The sequence below is a fragment of the Drosophila yakuba genome, chromosome 3R (genome assembly GCF_016746365.2).
Source record: "Drosophila yakuba strain Tai18E2 chromosome 3R, Prin_Dyak_Tai18E2_2.1, whole genome shotgun sequence".
Lineage (NCBI taxonomy): Eukaryota > Metazoa > Arthropoda > Insecta > Diptera > Drosophilidae > Drosophila > Drosophila yakuba.
Window position 1 is genome coordinate 2686489 of NC_052530.2, and position 23760 is coordinate 2710248.

The 23760-nt window shown below is 42.1% G+C and overlaps 1 protein-coding gene across 6 annotated transcripts; it reads right to left on the reverse strand.

Moving 5' to 3' along the window:
- Positions 1-489: 489 nt before the first annotated feature.
- Positions 490-22885, reverse strand: LOC6535298 (elongation of very long chain fatty acids protein AAEL008004). 6 transcript variants are annotated; one of them, XM_039376859.2, is made up of 11 exons: positions 9777-10130; positions 6981-7232; positions 6106-6188; positions 5767-5874; positions 5522-5602; positions 4695-4778; positions 3946-4002; positions 3770-3875; positions 3565-3701; positions 3356-3511; positions 490-2077 (listed from the first exon to the last, which is right to left on the reverse strand). In XM_039376859.2, the coding sequence occupies exons 2-11, from the start codon at positions 7036-7038 to the stop codon at positions 1769-1771; spliced, it is 1179 nt and encodes a 392-aa protein (XP_039232793.1). In that variant the 5' UTR covers positions 7039-7232; positions 9777-10130; the 3' UTR covers positions 490-1768. The 6 variants fall into 6 exon arrangements, with proteins under 6 accessions (XP_039232793.1, XP_015047034.1, XP_002095954.1 ...); XM_015191548.3 differs by lacking the exons at positions 5522-5602; positions 9777-10130 and adding an exon at positions 22633-22885; XM_002095918.4 differs by lacking the exons at positions 4695-4778; positions 9777-10130 and adding an exon at positions 12699-13001.
- Positions 22886-23760: the final 875 nt, after the last annotated feature.

The window sequence follows — 23760 nt, forward strand, 5'->3', positions numbered from 1 at the left end:
GACTGATTGGCCTTTATTCACTTCCAAACAAGGGGTGACTGCTGCACCTTGTCACCTACATTTCCTACTTTAACAGCAAAGACTTGCAACGCGCCCGAGTTCTAATGCTGCTAAGTTGAAAAGTTTCGAAGCTGGTTTGATTTCGTTTTGACTTTAGGAAGATGTTGACGTTGTTTGACTTGACTGACATATTGAATTGTAAAATTGCCTCCCACTTAAACTACATATATGTTTTAATATTTTGTCTTTGGCCCTCTTCAACGGTATGCTTATCACACGTAGTTCTTAGCAGAAGCTGTAATTCTAAGTTCTAACCTTACTATTTCCGTCAATTCATAAGCAAATGCGACGGCACACATGTATAATTTAAAACATTTAAAACATTATTAACAATAATGTTAATAAAAAATTATTTAATTAGATACATCTATTTTTCTGATCTGAAAATGCAATTTCTGAGAAATCGAAATGGCTTGCTGGATAGATAAATTAAAGATGTAATTTTAGTGATTTTATTGAAAAAATGCTCCACTCCATTTTTACTTAGATTTCTAAATATTTTTGTTTTCTATTTGTATAATATTAATTACATAGGTAATGTTTGCACAAAAATTGCATACAAAACGTATTGCATTTGCAAACCTAGAGTGTGGGACTTAGTCTACTTTGTTTTTTGATTTGAACAATTTAGTAATTTAATGCTCGCTTTGAAGTGGATCGATCTTATGGTTAGTTCTTTTTGTGTTTAATCTGTTTTGATATTGTTGCTGTGTGTTTGTTTGGTATACACCGTTGTTATCTCGCGCTTTCGTTTTTAGCTTAGCTGCATAATTTATTCGTAATAAATTAATGAAACTTTTTATGGGTAATTAGATAGTCTGTGATTTCTTAATGGATTCGTACATTATTTTTTATACTGTTATAAGATTCACAAAATTGTCGAATATTTGCGTTTGTAGTTCTCTGAATGCTACTTTTGAATGACTTTTTTTTTTAACAATTATTGTGCCTAATTTTAAATTGCACTTGTTTTTTGCTTTATACATTTACAAAACTTGCCGTAGACTGCTGCTGTTTTTATTTACTTCAATAATACATGTAAATATATGTATATATACACATATATAAATTAAATTCTATGCTTAAATAGTTGAATTCTTTGCTTACACACAATCTAAGTGCATTTGCATTAGTTTTAGCTTTATATTGATTTTGCTGGGCTTCCGTTAGCGTTTTCGATTAGTTGAAATCTTGATTTGCGATAGTTGATTTTGTATTATACAATCCGCCAGGATACTTATGATAAATAAGATTTTTACAACTAAAGAAGAAAAAGAAGCAACAAAACGTATTTAAAAAAGTCGGCTAGAGAACGGGTGCATATGCATTCGCAATGCCTATACATCTGCATATGCCTCAATGGGTATACCCATTGGGGAATGCTTGCCACCATTCGCATATTTCTATGTTCAAGTGTATGAATTTGGGTCTGCGGGAGAAGCAGCCATGCAATGCCTTCGACAGTCAGGACTAATAGTGTTTTTACGCGCTTACTTAGCATATTTTCCGAGCTACCCAAGAACGTGAGTCCTGACTTGGAATTTTGTAAGTGGATGGTCTACGATGAGGATTTGTGAGCGGAAATGAAGTTGTGTGTGCCTTTTAAAATGACTCTTGGAGCTCCGGCCCTTTCCAGGAAGCTCCTGGCGCTACTGGCTCTTGCCGCGTTCTAAGCTCTGTGCTGACGCCGCCCCTCCTTGCCCCGATATTATTTTGGCGTCTTTCGCTGTTTCAGCTCCTGGGAAGCGTCGTCCAGCAGCTTAGTGGCATATCCGTTGGTCAGTCCTCCGTTGGATCCCTTGTGCGCGCTGCCGTTTGCCACTTGCTTGTAGACGTTATCCACCCCATTAGAATGCCCATTGCTCAGTAAGGCGCTGCTCCCACTGGTCTTAGATACGGGCGTCGCTGTCGCCTCCGTGGTGGCATGGTTGGGCATGGCCAGATCGTCATGGGCGTTGATGCTCTTGCAGTAGCCGTTGGGCTTGGCGTGTCCGTTGGCCAGGGCTCCGTTTCTCTTCTGAAAGAAGAACAAATAAAGCAAATCGATTCGATTACGTATAAATGTATTCAAAAAATGCATAATGCAGCTTGATGGCCACGCCCAATTTAACGGCACAAACTTCCCCGAACTGTCACGCTCGCAATTCTACAAAATTTAAAATATATTTTGTTCCACTTCAATTTTTGCCTTGCCAATTTCTATTGGTTTGCTCAAGAGCCGCATTTCTATTCGTTGAATCAATATTTTGGCAATGTTATTGCAATAACATTAAATACAAGACTGCGACATTACATTTTCCTAAAAAGCTTTGATTCAATTCGCATTGGTTAAATCGTTTCGTCGCTTGTAGATTTTCTCTGCTGATCGATTCAAATCGTCAACGAAGACGAAGGCAGCTGGAGTTCCCCAAGGCGGCCCACACAGTATTTGGCTCGGACATGCCTACTCACACACCAGTGACAAAAGTAGAGGAAGAAAATGTGCTCGTAGCCACATACTCGGACAATACAGCAAAAATATTTTTGCTGCCTCTTCTGGACTACATGAATACTTGGATGCAATCCAGCAATGTGCTGAGAACTCAAACGTGCGAGTTTACGCTGAGAAGTGTGCCAATGTGCCGTTCAGCAACCGAACAGGTAGTTTTCCTAGTGTCGGTCTTAATGGAAGGTCGGACTGACAATCCCGTACTCTTCCTCCCTTTGGGTATTTAATAGTCAAGGAATTCGACTATAGCATTCTCTATAGTTTTTTATAGATTAAAGTTTTTCGAGCCCTCAAGCTTAAAAGCACTCTAATGACGGCAACGACACACGTATCATTTAAAAACGTTGGTCTGTAAGTCTGGCATTGTCTTCCTTTCGCTGTCGGTGACTCCGAAGCAGTGCGACTTGCCTTTCCGCTAAACTTTCACTCTTGCGGCGCGTCGCTCAGCAAATGCTGGGTGCCGAAACGAAGCCGGTTAACGATATGTACCAACGCCCAGTGCTGGAGTTGCCAGAGACCTACTTGACGAAATCTCGTTAATGAATTTGGACCACAACATCTTGCGCATTTGTAAACGGCAGGCCGCAAGGTGCAGTGCAGGCATGATGATATAACCACGTTTGCCTCACAGCTCCGAATCGCGTCGTTTCTGTTAGGTATTCGTTTTCATTTTCAATAACACAGACCGGAATCTGAAAACCTCCTCGGCAACGTGGGAATTTCAGATTGATAATAATCGAGCGGCCACTTCGCCGCTACTTGCTGATTTCGGTCAGCTATTAAAGCCCATTTCCGGGGCGAACTTACCATCATGCGGCTCCTGTAGGCTGCCTTGTAGAACTCGTTGAACAGGAAGAAGAACATGACGGCGTGCATGCCTATCCACCAGACGAACGCCTTCGGATAGTTGCAGTCGATGAAGAGCAGCTGGAAGGCGTGCACCATGATCAAGATGAACTGAACCTGGGGGAGTAGCGGATTAGCCTAGGCACAAAGTAAAGTTCCATGCAGCTTACCATCTGCAGGGTGGTCAGGTACTTCTTCCACCAGAGGTACTTTTGGTACTGCGGACCCATAGCGGAGAACATGTAGTAGGTGTACATCACGATGTGGACGAAAGTGTTGAGCAGCCCGAAAAAGGTGCTGTGACCACCTGGAGGGGTGCATAGAATTCGGTGGGTCAGAGGATGGACTTCATCGTATACCCACACAGCAACTCACCCGGGGTGAATTTAACGCCGAACCAGACCGACATGGGCATGCAGCCGTGATGGATGACGTGCAGTGTGGTAACCTGGCTCGACTTCTTGCGCAACACGAAAAAAATCTGTGGCAAAACGCAACAGGTTGATAAATGAAACAATTACAGAGCGCGGTCTCTTTGATCTGTCACTCACCGTATCCATGAATTCTGTGAACTTTGAGAAGTAGTACCACCAGCAGGCATGAACCATCTGATTTAGGGACAAGGGGGAGAGATGTATTCTTATTAAATCTGTTGTATGTAGCTGTGAAACGTGTTTTTAACATTCGTTTGGACTGAGATTTACGCATCCCTATTCAATGCTGTGAATGAGAACATCTGGGTGGCAGTTAAATGCAAGAGTTTGAGTCTCTCATTCATTACAGATGGAATAGGGAGTGCAGTCGTCATTGACTCATGAGTACTGTTGCAAAATAATAATAATAAATAATTTAAACACATATGAACACTCGATTGAGTTTAAGTTGCGTTAATATGATCAACATTCAATTAGAACTAATGTAATTTAGGTGGAATGCGGATAGATTTGATCGTTAGGAAACAGATAGTCTATTATTGAAGTTGGAACTGAGAATTTTAAGTTTAGTGATTGTGAAAAAGAAGACAGTTTTGTGGGCATCCAATATGTTTAGGTGCTTGCAGGAGTTTTGTTCAAGACGTAAACAATGACCCCCACCCACAACATCGTAAATTAGAGTTTGTGTTTTAATGGTCCATCTCCATAGGTATTTTAATGTGTATATCTATGAGTAAATGTGCGTATATGGTTATCTATAACTATTCGTGCACTCACACCAAAAAGGAAATAAAACGTAACCAAACAGCTTATCGTTATTCGTTATCTAGATTGTTATATTACTGCCTGTGGCGGTTAACACATACCCTTAACGTTCTAGGATTATTACTATAGTCGACTGGCTGACATCGGAAGCTATAATGTCCAGTTAGCCAACCGGAAATTCCTATCTGGAAATGTAGAGCACAGAAGGTAACTTATATATCTTTGCTTGGCTCTCAATTTCTTGGATGATTCGTGATAGATATATTGGTACTGGTACTGGTATTGGCATCGTCACCGGATCTTGGCTGAAAGGCGTCTCTTTCAGGTCGCTTACTTAGCTGTCAGCTATTTCTAGATTTCTAGAGGTGCATTTTTGGCGGTGTGGGGGTTAGTGTAAGTATACAGCACTTAGATGGTATCAGCTTAGGCTTAAACGCGATAATTTCATTAATTGAAGCAAATTATCCACCGGTCTTATCTGAAGCAGTGGTGTTTGACTAGCGTTTATATACATACAAAACAGAGCAGCAGCTGGTCAGAACAGGACAAATGGGTCTTGCACATGAGGTGCGTTAGGGTACTTGGTCGGTATTAGTCAAAGCCGGGCGCCCAAAGCTGGCGCAGGTGTCTCTGGTAGTCGGGGTTTTTTTTTGAGTACAATAGGCGGTTAATACAATGAAAAGACTACAAGGCGAGGCGTGGCTGGTCAGCACTCCAAAAAGCGTTGGCTAGTTCAGTGGCCAGATCAATAACAATGTGCTAGGATTAGATTAAGCAGAAGCCGCGTTAGATTTCCTGGACTGCATATACTGAATTTTACGCAAATAACTTCGGTATTAGCTATTTCTCTGAACTGGTTGGGGTTATATCGGATCAGCACACACTTATAGGTACGCTAGCGCGATGCCGTTTAGACAGGGACACTTACTCTCCGGGATGTGGGACTATCTGTGTAGTCCACCGGCTGGCACCGGAAGCTGTACGAGCCCCACCAGCCGCCCATCAAGCACTAGAACAGATACATTAGCAGCAAGAATAGGTTAAATTTTATTGGAAAGCATCCTCCGCGGTCCACAGAAGCGTGGTCTGGTCCAGCGACGATGCCACGCGATAATAAGTTGCTGGGATGATGGGACAAGGGCGAGATCTGATGGGTGGGACGGGAATACCTACCTCATAAAACAGCCATGCGCTAAAAACAACCTGTATGGCATTGTACATGACTAGAGTATTTTGCAGATTCAGAGGCTTTCGGTTCTCCATTAATCGGGGTCCCAGCACCTGTGGATGGATGGTGGTATCAACTTTATATAGTAGCCGGCAGACGTAAAGGTATTTAATTGTATCCCGTTTTATTATCACGAAGTTGATAAGTTTATTGTGGGAAACACTACTGTCATAAACCGACCTACAATCGATCTAGTCAGACCGACCACCTTCTTATCTTTAAACTACTACTAAGAAGTCCAAATTGGGCAACCGATAACTTCCAATTTGCTACTCGGTACTCACCTTGACCAGATAGACATATGTGAGGCAAACGGCTAGTGTGGGGAATGGGGACGACATCATGGGCCAGCCCTTTGTCCTCGAGTCTGTGCGAAAGGAAAACATTATAATTATAGGAGTCGGTGTTGACCACTGCTATAAAAAAGATTAAAAGGATCCACACATTGTCAAAATCTTCTAGATAAGCGAATGCTGTGTTCTTATCACCTTCGTACACCGTCATTGACCATGATGTTTGTAAAATATAGATAGTAACCGCATGCCAGCATACCCACCCCTATACTAAACTTCATTGCACATTCGAAGTTTTTTCATCAAATTTATATATTTATTTATATTTATACATAAGATTATACACTGGGTAAAATAAACAAACGCGATTGATCAAGCCTGAATGCTTGTACGACCATATATGTACATACATATACATATAGGCAAATAAATAGTGTCGAAATATAATTTTAGCTCGTTTTGCGTAGTTAGCTAGAAACGGCCTACCATTTTAAAAAACAGTATGTTGCAGTATACAAAACTATAAAGTATATATATATTTATATATGTATAATTGCTTGGAAATAAGCAGGGAATGGCGTTTGTATTCGGTCTCAGCATGTAAATAAAAAATAATAGTTCTCGTAACGAATTAAGGCAGAGAGCTTGGAGATTGGAAAAGCCATTTTTACCAAATTCACCAACCTCTCTTGCCAATTAGAGAACTAGTGTCAAAAACTATTTATCCCCGATGTTTCGCAGAGAAACGTGCGGAAGGGCAGCGACATTGAGTTGTTCCCTGTGGTGCGATAGCTGGTTGCAGTCCACCAAAATCAAGGTTAGCCAAATTAGCGAATAATCCGACACCCTAGAAGTCTGGTACTTACCACTATGTGAGTCCATGTATCTGCTTATGCTGTCAATGTATTTCATAATTAAGGCCATTGTGTTCTTGAGTAGTGGTTGGTGTTTGTCGCTGACTGCTTCTATCCGTTTTTGCTTGTATTTCGTGTTGTTGATTGTACAATTGGTTGGTGGTATAAGTCTTAGTTTTGAAGAATATCGCTCTGCTTCTGATCTGGTTAATTTTGGTGCTTAGGACTTAGTGCATTTGATGCGGTGCCAAGCGGATTTTTAAACTGCAAGAAAATATAGTTTAACTTTCAATTTAAATACACTAATGTGCATATCTTCTCGTCCACAAGACACACAAATAATAACACATATTAGCAGACCCCTAACAGCATCACTCAATACCCACCCTTGCCTCCAGATATAACCCCCATATGCCCACTTAAAAAAACGGCAGTAGAAATGAGGTCAACAAACTAAATCCAAAATCAACTCTGTCAGCAATCGTTCGGCACATTTACATCTCGTTTATAATTGAACATTCTCGTTTTGAGCCCCATCTTCTGTTTTCTTTTTTTATTTTTATTTTATGCACAGCGCGGAGTTTGTATAAGCACCTTATCTTTTTCGGTCAGTTATTGCAAATCGATAAATTAAGCGAAAGCGATAGCCAAAACAGGAATACGTGGCGGAGTACTGTTCGTGGAAATGTGCTGCACAATAAGCTCAATAAAACCTTTCAAAAAGTTCTCCTCTTTATTTATGCCAGTAACATATAACATATATTCTTGACCAGTATCACCAGAGCCGATCTACCTGGCCGTCCGTGATATGGTTGAAATTTCGGAACAATGAAAGCTAGTGACGCGGAATGAGTAGTCGAGGAATTGGACTTTTTCTCGTATTCTGCTTACAAATATATCCCAAGTACCTCAAAGAATAAGTATTCAAAGGTTGATGGTTTAAGCTGAAAGTTTGCATAGATACGTTGTGGGCCTAAAAGGGACTCTTTCTTCAAGCACGCGCACTCACTCCTTTAAAACCAGGCAATGAGTGTTTAGCTTGATGTGCGCATTTCTCATACGCCGCAGAGTACGTTACAAAAGAGTGTCGTAATTGTTTAATAATAAACCTTGTTGAATTCGATTTTCGGGAAAACGGGCTATAGGCAGGAAATTGGCAAGCATAAAATTTGCCAATTGTTTTTTCTATGTGGGAGAGCCACTTGTAGGTGTAGACTGCATAAGGGGAGTGAAATATATTGAGAACAACAACTATATTTAACTTGCGAACTGACATGAAATTGAATTCAAAGTCAGAAACTGTCTTATTTTTGGTTATGTACATATATCTGACATCCGTCTATGAGCTTCTAACTTCTGTAGGGTGGGATCATCCAAGCAACCAGAGCACCAAACAAAACAATCAAACACCTTTGCCAATAACCTTTGGCAATAACGGCGAGAAAGTAATACAGGCCACTGTCACCGAAAAGAGACTAAAATTGATACTTATTCAAAATCAAAACAAGGCAATACAAAGAGCACACGGTAGCCGGCGAAAAGCGCTGTCAGCACAGAAATCAAAAGAAACTGAAACGAGCTGAGGGGGTGGGGTGTGGTGGTAATTAGGTGTGCAATGCCTACCTTCGCCTAATGTAAAAGGGTTGAGAGTGGTCGCCCACCTCTGGAAACCTGCTGAAGAAGCGGCAACTGAAAAGCGATGCCGGCAGCAGCTGTGCCGACTTAAAACCATGCCAAATGTTGCTGTTTCATTGACCTGGTTTTGTTGTTTTCAGCTACGTTTGCTCGACACAAGCCCACACGTTCCACATGGGCATCCAAGGCGACACCCCATCCGATGCCCACTCCACCCGCCTAAGCTGGCCTATTCAGTAACACACCGCTAAACCGGCGTCAGCCAAGGCGCCACGTTGTTCCAATATCATCACGTGATGCGGCTAGGGTTTCTCTTTTCTCTGGCTTTACCCTTTGGTCTTGCGCAGAGGTTCGCACCACGTTTCTTGAATGAAAAAGGGGCCACGAGAGCAGGCCACCCGATGACTAGTGATGACGGGTGGGTGGTTGGAATATTGTCTGGTGTCGTGTGACTCACTCAACTTCTTGGTCTGGCCAAGATAACCCGTACGCTGGGTTACAAAAAGGTTGCCGAAAAAAGGCACCTAATGCCCGCAAAATAAGCAGGTGGAGATGCCTACTGGTTGCCACAGTTGTTGACACAATACGTACTTCGAGGGTGAAAGCGATGTATCGCGAGGCTCTGAACATCCTCTTTTCCACTCCCATTTATTGAGTATTGATTTTCGAATTTCGCGCACAGTCTCTTGACTTGGCTGAAGAGCTGAATGACGGGTCCGATTGATTGGCCAAGAGAGGTTTTGTAAAGTAAGAGGCACATAAGTAATTGATACCATCGGTCAAGTGATTTTGATCCCAAGCTCTTGCCAACAATAACAAGCGTTGACATTTGTTTATCGTACTTAAGCAGGCATGTGTGTGACTGCATTAATGCAGAAAGGTATAGAATGCCAATTTGAATGGCATGGCACTTCGTCAAATCTTCCTAGACTCATTTGTAGGCGTCAGAAACAGCCGCCAAAATTTCTATTGCGTTTACAGGTTCAATCACTTAAACGCAAACTAAACAAAATGCGTCGCATAGGTGCATATAAGTAAAAGCAAATAATTAATATTTATTTGACATACACTTAACTTGCAATTTAAATTACGGCTGGAGGAGAGGTCGTTAAATTCAATCCATTCTATTGCTAAATAGGCAGATCATTATGGGGAATCGATCCGAGAATTTACCTTTCTTTTTGCACCGATGGTTTTTTCCCGTCTACCAAGAAGTATAAAACTATAGCGATAATCGGATAGTTCGGTTTTCTAAATAGACTGTATAGGCTGCCACTCAACAATTATTGCTCTAAGACTAGCGCCCACTAATCCACTTATTAGGCCTGACATGCCGTGCCTAAATCACTTGTTAAAAGGAGTCCTTGGAAATACAGTAGTAGATCGGATTGGACTGGTTTTTGAGACTTCGGTATTCGAGACTTTGATTAGCGGCGAGAGAGGCGGGAACGGGCGGCGAGCGACACACAAAACAGCGAACCGTCGACATCGACTACCGGAGCACGACTAACTGGTTGCCACAGGGACTGACAAACTAAGGCCGCTGCAGCTCAGCCGCAGTAGCAGTCGCAGTCGCAGTCGCAGTCGCAGTCGCTGCCTCCGTCGGAGTTGGAGTTTAAACCGTAGTCCATTTCGTCGTCCAAGTCGCAGACACCACTCGGCGACCGGTGCTTCCAAGCGGGCAGAGGCGTTGGCGTTGACGATCATGGGCCATTACGAATTAATTCATATCTCTTAGCATTGATTGCCTTTGTGAACTGGACAGAGGGATGACTCTTGATTGTGCTATGTATATAAAGACCGTCACTTTATGGGCTGCAGGTGTAATTCGCAGTGCGTTGGACGCAAGCTCCGACTCCGACTTCCAGTCCAACTCCCGGCGGCACCGTTTCCTTGCAATTGGTTGTGGAATTGGGATTGGGAAAGCCAGCCTTCCCATCGTAAAACAGCCAACAACAGGTGCGCTGTCGCAAGAACGGAGTGGATTTCGATGAGGCAAGGGCCACCGCTTGATCATGATCGATTTCAGTGGCAGGTGATGGCTTGCATACCAAATCAAAGCTCCGCACTTGTCGATCAATTAATTATTACGGAATTTCACACATATTCGTGGCGGGGCGAACTGGGTTTTTTATAGCTTTCGGGTTTTCATTTCACGTTTAGCTTTTTGTGTTGGCTTTTAGGTTTTAGCTTTTTGTTTTTGGTACTTTTGCGCTCAAAATCGAATTCATGGTCAAACTGTTTACGAATGTGTGTCGCCAAAAAGAAGACACAGCAGCAAACGGCGCGGTAACGAAAGGCGGCGAACAACAACAGGTTGACCTGATGAAATGGAAATTTAAACGCGTTTTGCGTCTTGACGCAATAATCTATTTCTGCTTTTGTTATTTATTAGGTCATCCAACGGAGAAAAATGTTATTTCGTAATCGAAACCCTCTGCTTTCTAAGGGCAGCCCACACAGCACCCTAAAATATTCAAACAGACAGTGAAACCCCAATAACTGAATCTTTTCCTATTTTCCACCTCCAACAAAAGAAGGTTACCACAATTATTCGAGCCGTCAGACGAAATACATATCGTATTCGAAAATTTTTAAACACTCGCGTAAACAATGTACAGATAAATGCAATCTATTATGATTAATAGATCCATCGATCCATTTTAATATATATGTACATATATAAGCAACATAGGTAAACACATACATATACATATTATTAAACCCGTTACTCGTAGAGTAAAAGGGTATACTAAATTCGTAAAAAGTACAGAAAGAAGGAAGCGTTTTCGGCCATATCAAGTATATATATATATATATATATATATATTCTTGATAAGATTCAATAGCCGAGTCGATATGGCCATATTTGTGTGTCCGTTCCTCTGTCCGTCCGTAAGAACGTCCTGATCTCAAGAATTATAAAAGCTAGAAATTACAATGCAGACTCCAGAGACATAGACGCAGCGCAAGTTTGTTGCATGTTGTACCACCCAAAAATCCTCCCAAAGCTGCCACACCCACACTTTATCACTCTGATGCGCACAAACCTCCAACAACTTTTAGTGTTAAAATATTTCTTGGCACTTCCACAAGCTGAGTAACGGGTATCAGATAGTCGGGCATTCTTTCTTGTTCTTGTAATTATTTTGTCGGACAGCAGCAAGGGAAAAAAACTAGCAAAACAAAAAATACAAAATATTACCATATATGTACATACATACATATGTACATACATATATGAATTAAAAAAATGATAATTTAGTTCCCATAAAACCGTGATATCTATGATCCAAAATATTGTTTTACTTTTCATTATTTTCTTATTATCATCAATTTAAAAATCATTTTAATCCGGTGGGCGGATTTTGTTAAGACGGTTGCAACATAGATTGCTGGCACTGCATATGCTTGATGGCCGCGCTTTTCATGTGGGAGGTGGGCGGCGATAGCTGTGGGCGGGACGAGTGTTTCCGCTTAACTAATGAATTCGAAGGCGGTTGAACGCCGCGGCGGTGTCTTGTTGAGGGGTAACTTTCTCTGCCCCCCTGTGCACTTTTGCAACCGCTCTTTTCCGATTTCTATTCGACTAAGAGAGGAGCGGGAGAGATTTCGGTTGGATGAGAGTGCGAGCGGAACGTCTCGAAATTATGTCATATCTTTACACACATGCGTTACAACAACGTGACGAACTCAGCGGCTCGGACATGCCTTATGTGGTATCTAATAGTTTTTTTCGGTTCTGGCCGGGTGCTTCCTAATCTGGAATGGGCTCTTATCGCGCTTGATTAGTTGATTAGATGGCCGTGAGTGCGGAAAATGCAGATTGGTTCGCAGGTAAAGGTAACTGATAACCGGAAAAGGGAACAGCACGTTGGTTTTTTACTCGGAACAGTTTATAACTGGCACGGACAGCCTTTCGGGGTGGAAGACGATACACGGCAACTTTACGTAGTTCCCACAACGCGAAACCGACGCGACAGGCAAGGACACAGGGAAGTAGTCAAACCTAAAAACACTTCACTAAACAACCAAAGACAGGCACTCTAATTCGAATCAGTTCGAAACGCAATCTATATCGGAATAACACTTTACTTTTAGTTCGTTTTGCAGTGGTAGTATCTCGGCAGTAGACTAGGAATTTTGTGTGGAAATCGCTCTGGCCTGACCCAAAAAGCGAACCAGACGAGGAGGCACAACCCAAAGCGAAATGCGAACTGAAACCCGCTGCTCTGGCGAAGAGCGAGAGAACCCCGAAACGGCATGGCAGTCGTGTGAAGAGAGCCAAAGAGAGGCACTGAGCGCTGTATATCTGTATCTGGTGGATGCGGTGTGGCTGGCAAGCAGCAAGAAGCAGACCGCCGGGTAAATGGCAAGACGGGCAAGAAGAAGCATCAGCTGTTGCAGCCGTATTCACATTCGATGTTGCGTCACGCTCTGTTCACCATAAGCAAATAGCACTGTTATTCCGCAACCACTCTCTTTTGGTATGATGCCGATACATTGTATTTAATAGCTTGGCGCAAAATACCGGCTGGCGCAAATACACTTATCTCTTAAACCACTGATAACGGAGGCGCGAGCCACTCTTCGCGTTTGGCCAGGGTTGCCAGGCCTAGCACCCAAGAGAGTCAAGCTGCCACCAAATAAGCAACTGCTGTGAAGAAGGCACGGCTTCAAAAGAACAACACACGCTGTTTATGTGTGTGGGTAATGGCATTATGTCATTGCGAGCGGGAGAGCTCAACCATCACCCCCTCATTAAACACAACATTGTTGTCATTGCCTCGGGCTCGTATTTTTTTTTTAGTTTTCGGGTTTCACTCGGTCTCGATTTGTTTCGAACCACCCCATAACTACGAAACACATACACAGATAAAGAGAACTACCAACACACCTAAAAAACGGAGCGAAGGGAACACGAGTCAAGCTGTTCAGTTCTTTTTATACCCGTTACTCGTAGAGTAAAAGGGTATACTAGATTCCTTGAAAAGTATGTAACAGGCAGAAGGAAGCGTTTCCGACCATATAAATATTCTTGATCAGGATCAATAGCCGAGTCGATTTGGCCATGTCCGTCTGTTCGTCTTTCCGTCTGTCTGTCCGTATGAACGTCGAAATCTCAGGAACTACAAAAGCTAGAAAGTTGAGATAAAGCAAACAGACTCCAGGGACATAGACGCAGCGCAAGTTTGTTAAATCATGCTGCCACGCCCACTCTAACGCCCACAAACCGCACAAAACTGCCACGCCCACACTTTCATTTCTGTATTGGTCTTGTAAATTTCTATCGATTTGCAAAAAAACTTTTTGCCACGCCCACTCTAACGCCCACAAACCGCCAAAAACTGTCAGTGCTGAAGACTCTCCTTCGCACTTTCACTAGTTGAGTAACGGGTATCAGATAGTCGGGGAACTCGACTATAGCGTTCTCTCTTGTTTCTTTTATGCAAGGAAATGAACCGGAAATTGTTTTCCCTTCAGTACCACTATCCGTCGAAGATCATGTCCACTGAGTGGTCGACCCGAACCAGTTTTTTGAACTTGACACATCGAGCGATCATATATTCCGGGCGACTTTGATCAGTGTTATTTAGTCCTTGCAACATAATTATTACTATTATTTATTATTGCCTCGATTCGTTAAAATATGATATGATATTGTCTCAACGCCCACAAACCGCCCAAAGATACCACGCCCACACTTTTGAAAAATGTTTTGATGTTTTTTATTAGTCTGGTAAATTTCTATAGACCCAAAACTGTCACACACACTTTTTCAAAAAATTATTTTTATACCCGTTACTCGTAGAGTAAAAGGGTATACTAGATTCGTTGAAAAGTATGTAACAGGCAGAAGGAAGCGTTTCCGACCATATAAAGTATATATATTCTTGATCAGGATCAGTAGCCGAGTCGATCTGGCCATGTCCGTCTGTTCGTCTTTCCGTCTGTCTGTCCGTATGAACGTCGAAATCTCAGGAACTACAAAAGCTAGAAAGTTGAGATTAAGTATACAGACTCCAGGGACATAGACGCAGCGCAAGTTTGTCGATTCAGGTTGCCACGCCCACTCTAACGCCCACAAACCGCCCAAAACTGCCACGCCCACATTTTTGAAAAATGTTTTAATATTTTTTCATTTTTGTATTGGTCTTGTAAATTTCTATCGATTTGCAAAAAAACTTTTTGCCACGCCCACTCTAACGCCCACAAACCTCCCAAAGCTGCCACGCCCACACTTTTGAAAAATGTTTCGATATTTTTTCATATTTGTATTAGTCTTGTAAATTTCTATCTATTTGCTAAAAAACTTTTGGCCACGCCCACTCTAACGCCCACAAACCGCCCAAAGCTGCCACGCCCACACTTTTGAAAAATGTTTTGATATTTTTTCATTTTTGTATTAGTCTTGTAAATTTCTATCTATTTGCCAAAAAACTTTTGGCCACGCCCACTTTAACGCCCACAAACCGCCAAAAACTGTCCTTCGCACTTACACTAGCTGAGTAACGGGTATCAGATAGTCGGGGAACTCGACTATAGCGTTCTCTCTTGTTTTATATTAATATTTTTTCATATTCTAGTCCAAAAAGCTTCTCTACGTGATTGGGCTGCTCAAAACGCACGATGGCCAGTGAGACCTGCGCCCTTGACTCACTTGTGCTGGCCTGGCCAAAACCATGAGCGGAATACATATGGCTGGTGAGCAGCCAGTGGCCATTAGCATTGCGCTTTGCGTTGCATCTCATTGGGGAATTACCCCTCCGCCACTAAACTCGTTCAAATCAGCATCTAAAGTGTCATGATCTAGTTCTAATGGCCGTCTTTGTGCCCCGGATGACGATGCTGGAGCAACCGATAGAGTTGTCCAGGTGGCAGAGCAATATCTAGCTTCTATTTCGCCGTAGTCTTTACAGTTGCTTGGTTGTGGCAACGCATTAGCCACTGCTGGCATTTTATTTACGAAACTTATTAATCTAAGTTAAAAATTTTTTAGATCAGGGAATACTTTGGATAGTTTAGATTGGTATACCTTCCGTCTGATCCATCCGGTTCTTAATTTTGAAAAATATAATTGATGTATCCGTTTTCTTATGCAGTCCAACTACAATTAAAGCTTGTTTATCTATGCTTTTACTATTATTCCGCCCCATAACTCTTTTACGTTGAACGTCATTTAATTTACTTCGAATTGTAATCGAATGTGTTGAAATACTAAGGAGATTTTCAATATATTAATATGGCCAACGACACTTGCAGCGCAGAGTTAGTTGGAGTGATCTTGACACATTTAGTTTTGAGATAGCCAAACCAAAGCCCAAATAATTGTGGCCACTGGTCAGCGATCAAATGAAGTCCATTTACACGTGGGCGTCATCGGAAACGCATTTGCGTATGCCTATAGATTCGCCGGTCTGCTGCTTCCGACCCTACGATTTTTGAAGCTTTTCTTCTCTGCCATAGGTTGTTTGCTTTCACAAAAGTCAGTTATGGCTTCTTTGTTAATCTACTGGCTATTTTAATAGCGCAATAATGGAATATAAATTGGGGTTGATTTGTTTGGCATGTAGATGTAGTGTATACCTCGATTCAGTGTCGTAATGAATGTAAATACTAACGACGGGGGTAGAAGATGTAAATTGTTGAGTGCAGATTATAGTAAGAGAACGCTGTAGTCGGCATACTGATAAAAATGTGAAAACAAGAATTAAATGAAAAACAAGAGAGTATGCTATGGTCGAGTTCCCCGACTAGTTACCCAGCTAGTGGAAATGCGAAGAGGAATTTCAACTCTGGGCGTTAGAGTGCCAAAAAAGGTTTTCTGCAAATTGATTGAAATTCACGAGACTAACTATAAAATGAAAAAATATTAAAACATTTTTTAAGAGTGTGGGCGTAGCAGTCTTGGGCGGTTTGTGGGTGTAAGAGTGGACGTGGAACATGAATCGACCAATTTCTATGACTCTGGAGTCTGCATGCCGAATCTCAACTTTCTGGCTTTTTAGTTCCTGAGATCCCGACGTTCATACGGACGGATAGACAGACGGACATGGCCAGATCAACTCGGCTATTAATCCTGATCAAGATACAATTCTTTATTTGGTCGGAAACGCTTCCTTCTGCCTGTAACATACCTTTAAACGAATTTAGTATACCCTTTTACTCTACGAGTAACTGGTACAATTAAGATTAAATCAAGTTTGGTTTTTTTTGAAAATTATACTAAAAGTATATTTAATAAATTTCATTTCATTTACACTTTTTTAAATTACTCTAATGCTACCCAACAAATTGGCTTGATTACGAAGCAAGGAGAAGTCCAATTTAAGCGTCAATATAAGGTAAGTTTTTCAAAAGCTTTTCCAAATGATAGTGGAATGTGCCAAAAATTGCTTGTAGTTCCATACATAAAGCTATGTGGAAGTACAACATTAGTTTTCCGATCTAACTGAAATCCACTCAGCACTTGAGCCATTTAAATGGCTTATTATAGTATGATCCGAGTGCGAGTTTTCAGTCACAAGCAATAATACGTTGCAGTATTAAATAATTAAAAGAGGTGCAGAGTTACTAAAATTAAGAGCTGTGACAAAGTCGAAGACAATGCCAGTGCCAGGCAAAGAAAAATAAAAATCTATTTAAATTGGACTTCAGTTCGTACCGCATTTTTGGGGAATGTTGGCGAGGGCACTTTACCCATTTCACAATGGCCACGTCACCGCAATACTCAAAACACAAAGCCACCTTTCAAATTGAAGGCTTAGTTAGCTAATGTGTGGTAATGATAATGACTATGGTTGGCAAATAACCCAAACGCCAAATATGAATAGTCAACGGCCTCGTCGGATCCCAGACCGAAACGCAGACTCTTGCCTTTGTCATCGCCACCGAAAGTGACAGTTGGAGACGGAGATGACCCAATGAAAACGCATTCCGGCCCTTACAGTGACTTTCTCGACGTTCCACGTCGGTGACAATTCTACGGGCAATAAAATATGCGGCTGCATTAAAAGGCGAGCCATTTATATCATTGCGAGCATTTTGGACCCTGAGAATCCCATGAAATCGAGCTAAAATCGCGTCTACTTATTATCGCGTCTACATATAGCTTCTGCCGACACCTGTGACCACGCCCACCAAATTGGGGATCGGTAGAGCTGTTTGGCTAATGGCGGATGAGTATAGGCCACTGCGGCAGCTATAATCTGGCTGGAAATTAAACTTAGTCAAGCGTTGCGCTTTCGCAGCCGGCGTGCAAACACAAAAGGTGTATGGAAATTGTCCAAATAGTACTGGGAAGTCACAGCCAAGTCGAACGTGGCTTCTTGGCCCTTTTCTCATGTCCATGGCTGCACACACCCAGGTAGGAGATTTCGCGGGAATCGTGCGCCTCAACTTGGCTGTTATGATTTTAAGCTATTTGCCCAGATCGGGAGCTGTATATCTGTGCCATCAGAGCTTCCAAGCCCCATTATTTGCCTCGAACACACCCAGCAATGCCAATAAGCCGCGAACAGCGTTTTAGGAGGGAATTCGCCGCCCGATGTAGATGAAATATTTCTAGTACTGGCCCCTAACTCTGGGGGAGTGTAAGAATGTAATCGAAAGTGGTTTTCGCCGGAGGTCGGGCATGCCGCAATTTATTGCTTATTTACCTCTGGAAGCACTCCAACTTTCGAAAGAAAATATTGGATCAGGGTCCAACATCCGACTTCGACCGCAAGCCTCCGAAATTCAAATATTCGATGCTCAACGTGGAGGCGGGGCAAAGGGTCTGGCTGAAGTGCACTTTGGCTCACTGCGATTACGGAAGCGGGGGCTGAACTGTAGATAATCAGCAGTTAAACCTGGGGGCGGGGGCATTAATTATTCGAGTAGCCGTTATATGCAGTTTCATGATGGCACTCACCAGGCAATTAACCGATGATGGGCGTGAATTAGGAAGAAACCGTCTGACACCTGCACTCTGTAGGTATATCATCAACATTCACCTAGAGACTTTGTCGGCTACAGAGCTGAGAAGGCTTGCACAGAATGCACTGCTAAGCTACTACCTTAGTGGCAATAAAACGGTTTCACATTCGCAACCTCAAGGTTTCCTCTTGGGATCACATCTAACTTTGTAATTCCCATGTAGTATTCCGTAGATAATTACCAAGTGTTATTATTGGCATTACTGGGCGGCAATTACCTTATGACACCTGCAAGACAAACATCTCGTCAGTCATAGAACCCCAACAGGCTGGGGTTACATAATACTATCTTCCCATGCTAATCAAAACGCGACTAAACAGTCGCGATCTCAAGGCCTCTTCTTGGGCACATTTTCCAGCTCGTCCACCCCAAAGTAACTCTGCCACAAATCTCTGAACAAATCCACACTAATTTCGCCAACTTCCACATGTGCTCATCTTGCGGTGCCTAAACCGCAAATGAGCTCTCAAGATTGGCTGGAATGGAGCAGACCCTTGGCCAAGAAAGTGGTCGTTGAAAGAAGTAGAGGGATGGTGGTTGGGAGAGGAAATCATTTTGAAACTGCTCGACAGCTTAATCAGTGGTGCTTCAACGCCATCGGCGTCTTCATCTTTAATGTCAAAACCCCCAAGTAAAAAGTAAGTGCTTTATGGACAGATTTATTTCGAGTAAAGTAACCGCGTCGGCGAGCAAAATGTTCATTAAAAAGAAGCGGCGCAAATGCGTCGCATGCGTTTTGGACATATTAGTCACTTATTTGGGCTGATCTGATCACTCATACTTTTGCCATGTCAATGCAAAGCACGATCTCAACGGATTGGATTTTTCCACCCTATTAGCTTTTTGCTTCCGGGACAACTTGAATTTTGCCTAAATAATGCATTCTAAATTATTTGCATGCAATGCAACTGCAATTCCACGCGAAACAATTAACACGTAAGGAGCTTTTGACTCTACTAAGGTAGCCACAGAAAGACAGAAGTCAATCTAACACTTCTAGCATTGAATGCCTTACCTGTTTGGTAAGTTTAAAAAGGTTTCAGCATTTTCTAAACAAGCACTTGTCTAGTGATCTCGATTAAATTACTTTTACACGAGGTGTAACAAAGATTTTTGTATTAAACCATATTGGCTGATCTTAATTTTTATTTATTTGGGTAGACAAACAATGTTTTAAGCATTTAATATACACAAGGGAAATCGCTTTCATCGAGTTCCTGACTATGAGCTACCAGTCACCCAGCATAAGGGAGTACAAAGCGACATAACTAGATCGGCTGGACATATACTACAATTTTAAAACAGTTTTACAAACAAAAACTTAAACATTTTTTACAGTATTGGGTGGTTTGTGGGCGTTTTATAGTTCCCAAAATCTCGATGCCCACACGACTACTGATCCTGAAAACGATGATCCTTCTAAACAAGGAGAATCGGGTATAATGGTCTACATAATTGATTTTGTAGAAATATGTCCTAGTTTTGTAGATCACAATACTTAACCATGGTATGGGGTTCACATTTTGCCAAAAGGAAGTTTTAGGGATACATCTGCACCCGTAGCTAAACTACGAAAGATTTCTGTAACGATCAATTTGTGGTATTTTCTATATATTTCTTTTATTGGACGTTGCAGCTGCATTTCGGATTGCTGTTCGCACTTTGGCTCACTAATTACGGCTATTTACTCCGAAGCTTTTAAGATAATTTCCCGTAAATTCAAAGACTGCTACTGTTTCTAAATGAATGTGTACTAAATGTGTAGCATCCTGTATTTGATATTCCAGTTACTACCAGTTGATCGAATCACATCGAGAAAGTTGAAACTCAAAACAGAACTTAGATAATGCAGAACGAAATGCAAGCTGGTTGATTTTTCAACCAGTTTTAGTGGCGTGAAAAAGTTGTATCTTCGGTCTAAAGTGCGAAGATGTGGCCGATAGTGTTGTTGCTTCTGGAACATTTTTAATGCCGTACACGTCGCAGACATAGGCGGACGAAATTCTGTTAATTTTTTTTAATTAGTCACTGCAAAACGCTACCTTCCAATTGACATTATAAGAAAGTACGTGTTGTTATCCCAGTCCACGTAGTGACGATGAGCACTGAGAGAGTGGTGCGCTAGTAGACTACAATATTGAGCCGATCTCAGAACCATTTATACCTTGATTAAAATGCTTTATAAAACCTATTTTTTTTTTAATGATGATTAGTTCATGAGAAAAGGATGTGAAAGTGTAAAATTATACATTTTCCGATTTTGATCTGTTGGGGCGTAGTGCTTAAACTCTTTAACGTTGTTGTTTTCTGGCCTAAAGTACGATTTGAAAGCTACCTCGATTATTTTAATTCGATACCACGTTCAAAAGATATTTAAAAAAAGGTTTTAATAACCTTTTTAAAAGAAACTGTGTTACAATCGTTTCCTTGTTTGTTTGCAAAATGTGTTACAAAAAAGTGTAGCTAACTTCGATTTTAGGAGTTGAAAGTGCCGTCAGTGTAACTAACTTCGATTTTAGGAGTTGAAGGTGCCGTCATCATTTTAATCCAATCTATTTTAGAGGTTTTTTTTATTATACGTTGTAAAAGTGTTTATTTTTGGAATACGTACTGTACTGTAAGATTGAAAGAAGTTGTACGTTGGCGATTAGCCAAAAGTATATGATCCATTCAACAGCATCTCTATAAGAAAACAGCTTTACGTGAATTAATAGATTGCGGTTTTTTTTTCCTAACCATCGGCTTCCGCAAATCCCAGTTGTTAAGCTATAATCAATCGAAGAGGAAACGAGATACTGTTCTAGACAAACTGACTGTTGTGTTTAAAATATTTATATAGAGTAAGCGGTGTGAGCCAAATCCGGGGCCAAGCCGGCGAGGGCTAAGCGAAATAATGTTTGGGTAAGATTTAGCTGGCAGCTTGAGAGGCTTCTTAAGAACCGGGCCTCAGATCTCGGATCTGCGATCTAAGGGGATTGGTGTGTAGCCTGTAAACTCGCTTGAAAGCCGGATACGTGCTTGGCATTCGAAAAACGGCGTGCCCGAAGAAACCAAGATGGTTTGCATATGTTAATGCGGAAAGCTAAAACCCCAGTTTACGGTTTAAAAGTATTTGTCACCTTAGTGGCCTTAGCATCTGCCAAGAAGCGAGTGAGTGGCTCCAGTCCGTGTCAGAACAATGAGCAAGCCCTTCTCGCATTCCCAGCCCAATTACAGTCAACGCGGAAGCGATCGTCGATCTGGACGCATTCACCATCATTATTCCATTATCAACCAGTCAGCCATACGACCTCGTAAGTTGGTCCCTGAAGCAGTTTTCGACCACCTCGGTTGACGGGAAAAATATTCAAGGGAACTTTTTGCACCGATCAGGATTCCCTGCGACAAGTCCAAGGCCAAAATCCGGTTTTGAGAGAAGGGTTTCCGCACTTGTTTCGAATTGTTTTGGATTAATATTAAAATGTTTTTTTAGCGCAAGAAACACTCTGCTAATTATTCGACTAGAGCGCACTAATTGCGCTTCTGCTACTTTGGACCCAATGTCAACGGTTCACTAGTGAACAAATTATACGATGCTGGCAAATTCTAATGCATTATTTCGAGAAGTCAGCACGTCAAACGAAACCTATCGTTATATTGGGAACCAACACTCCAGAATCCAAAAACAGCTGCACAAACGATAGGCAAGTCCCCAGCTGATCAGGGGTGCAGCTGCCCAGCTGCCCAGACGTGACTGGGCTGAATTGCCGGAATCACGTCTGGGACCACATTTGGAGGATTCTACATAGATCATCAGGATCGGGATCGGATCCTCACTGCGAATCAAATGCCCCCAAACTGAGGTTGTGCAACCGTCGGCAGCAGGGTTGCCACACTATTGGGTCAAACAAATCGATTAACACGGGCGGTCTGCCGCGCGGAGGATGGGGGAGAGCGGGAGGGTGTTTCGGCGTGGAGAGCGCCGTCCAGACCAAAATGGTTATTGTGAACGGACCAAGCGCGCAGTTGCAAAAGAGCGAAAAATGAAAATCACATGTGCGAACAAACTTACAACTTGCCAACAGCTCGAAGTCCGCAACCGAAGGCGGAAAGCAGCAGCTCGGTTGGTAAATCGCTGCCAACCGAAATCTGAAATCTAAAAACTGCAAAAACCACAACACACAAATTGCGCGGCCCGAACTATTTCACAAAGTGTTGCCAAAGAACTTTGTAAAATGATTACTTTCGCAATTGCTTTTGGCTCTTGTCTTTTGGCTCTCGGCGCTCGCACACGAGTAGCGACTGCGATTAGCGCGCGTTTGACTTCTGAATGAAAACTGAGTCGCGATCGAGCTGCGCGGCTGATTAAACGCGGTTCGCGCGACGCAGAACGGCGACGGCGACACAGCGCAGGCGCAGACGCAAGCACAACCACGAGAGCCAGCGCTGGGAAGCACGCAGCGGGTGTGGAAACTTTACGGTCAGCGGCAGCCAAGTGCAGTGCGAAAACTTTCCGTCGACCGTCAAGTAAAACAAGCAAATAGCGCCTGATTGACCCGCACACCGGGAATGCGACTCGATTCTGATCCGGACCCCAAGAGCCAAATCTGAACCCGAACCTGGTTTTTTTTCTGATGTCAGCGGCGTAGGCAAGGTTCAAGTGCAGCAACCCTCGTATATGCAATAGCACTAAACAAGCGAAAAAATATTATATGAAGTATACTTCCGAAAGCCGCTGTACCTGGCCTTTTACAACTTTTAATCATCCATATTAATTACGCGTACGATTCCTTATCGTGTAGATGATCTTGCTTATAAACATCCATACAGAAGTTCGGTTTATTCAAAGTTATGTGGTCTAGGGAACTTTTTACAAATAACACAATGACCAACAATTTTTACTACCTAGTCGGAAGTGGAATTATTCCCAAACACCTTCCGTCATACTTCTTTTTCGAGTGGAAGGTGTTCCATGAGGCTTCTGTAAGCATTACATGAAATGCTTCTAGATGCATTCCCTTAACGGCTTCTGGACGGATTCTTTGAAAGGCTTCTGGATAATTTCGGAAACTGGTATTCCAGAATATTCAATTGCAATACTTTCGTAAACGTTACTAAGGATTGTTTCTAGACTATTTTTCGAATTAATTGTTAGCAAAATGTCTATGTCGCATAATTAATTGAAATTAAATATTTATAA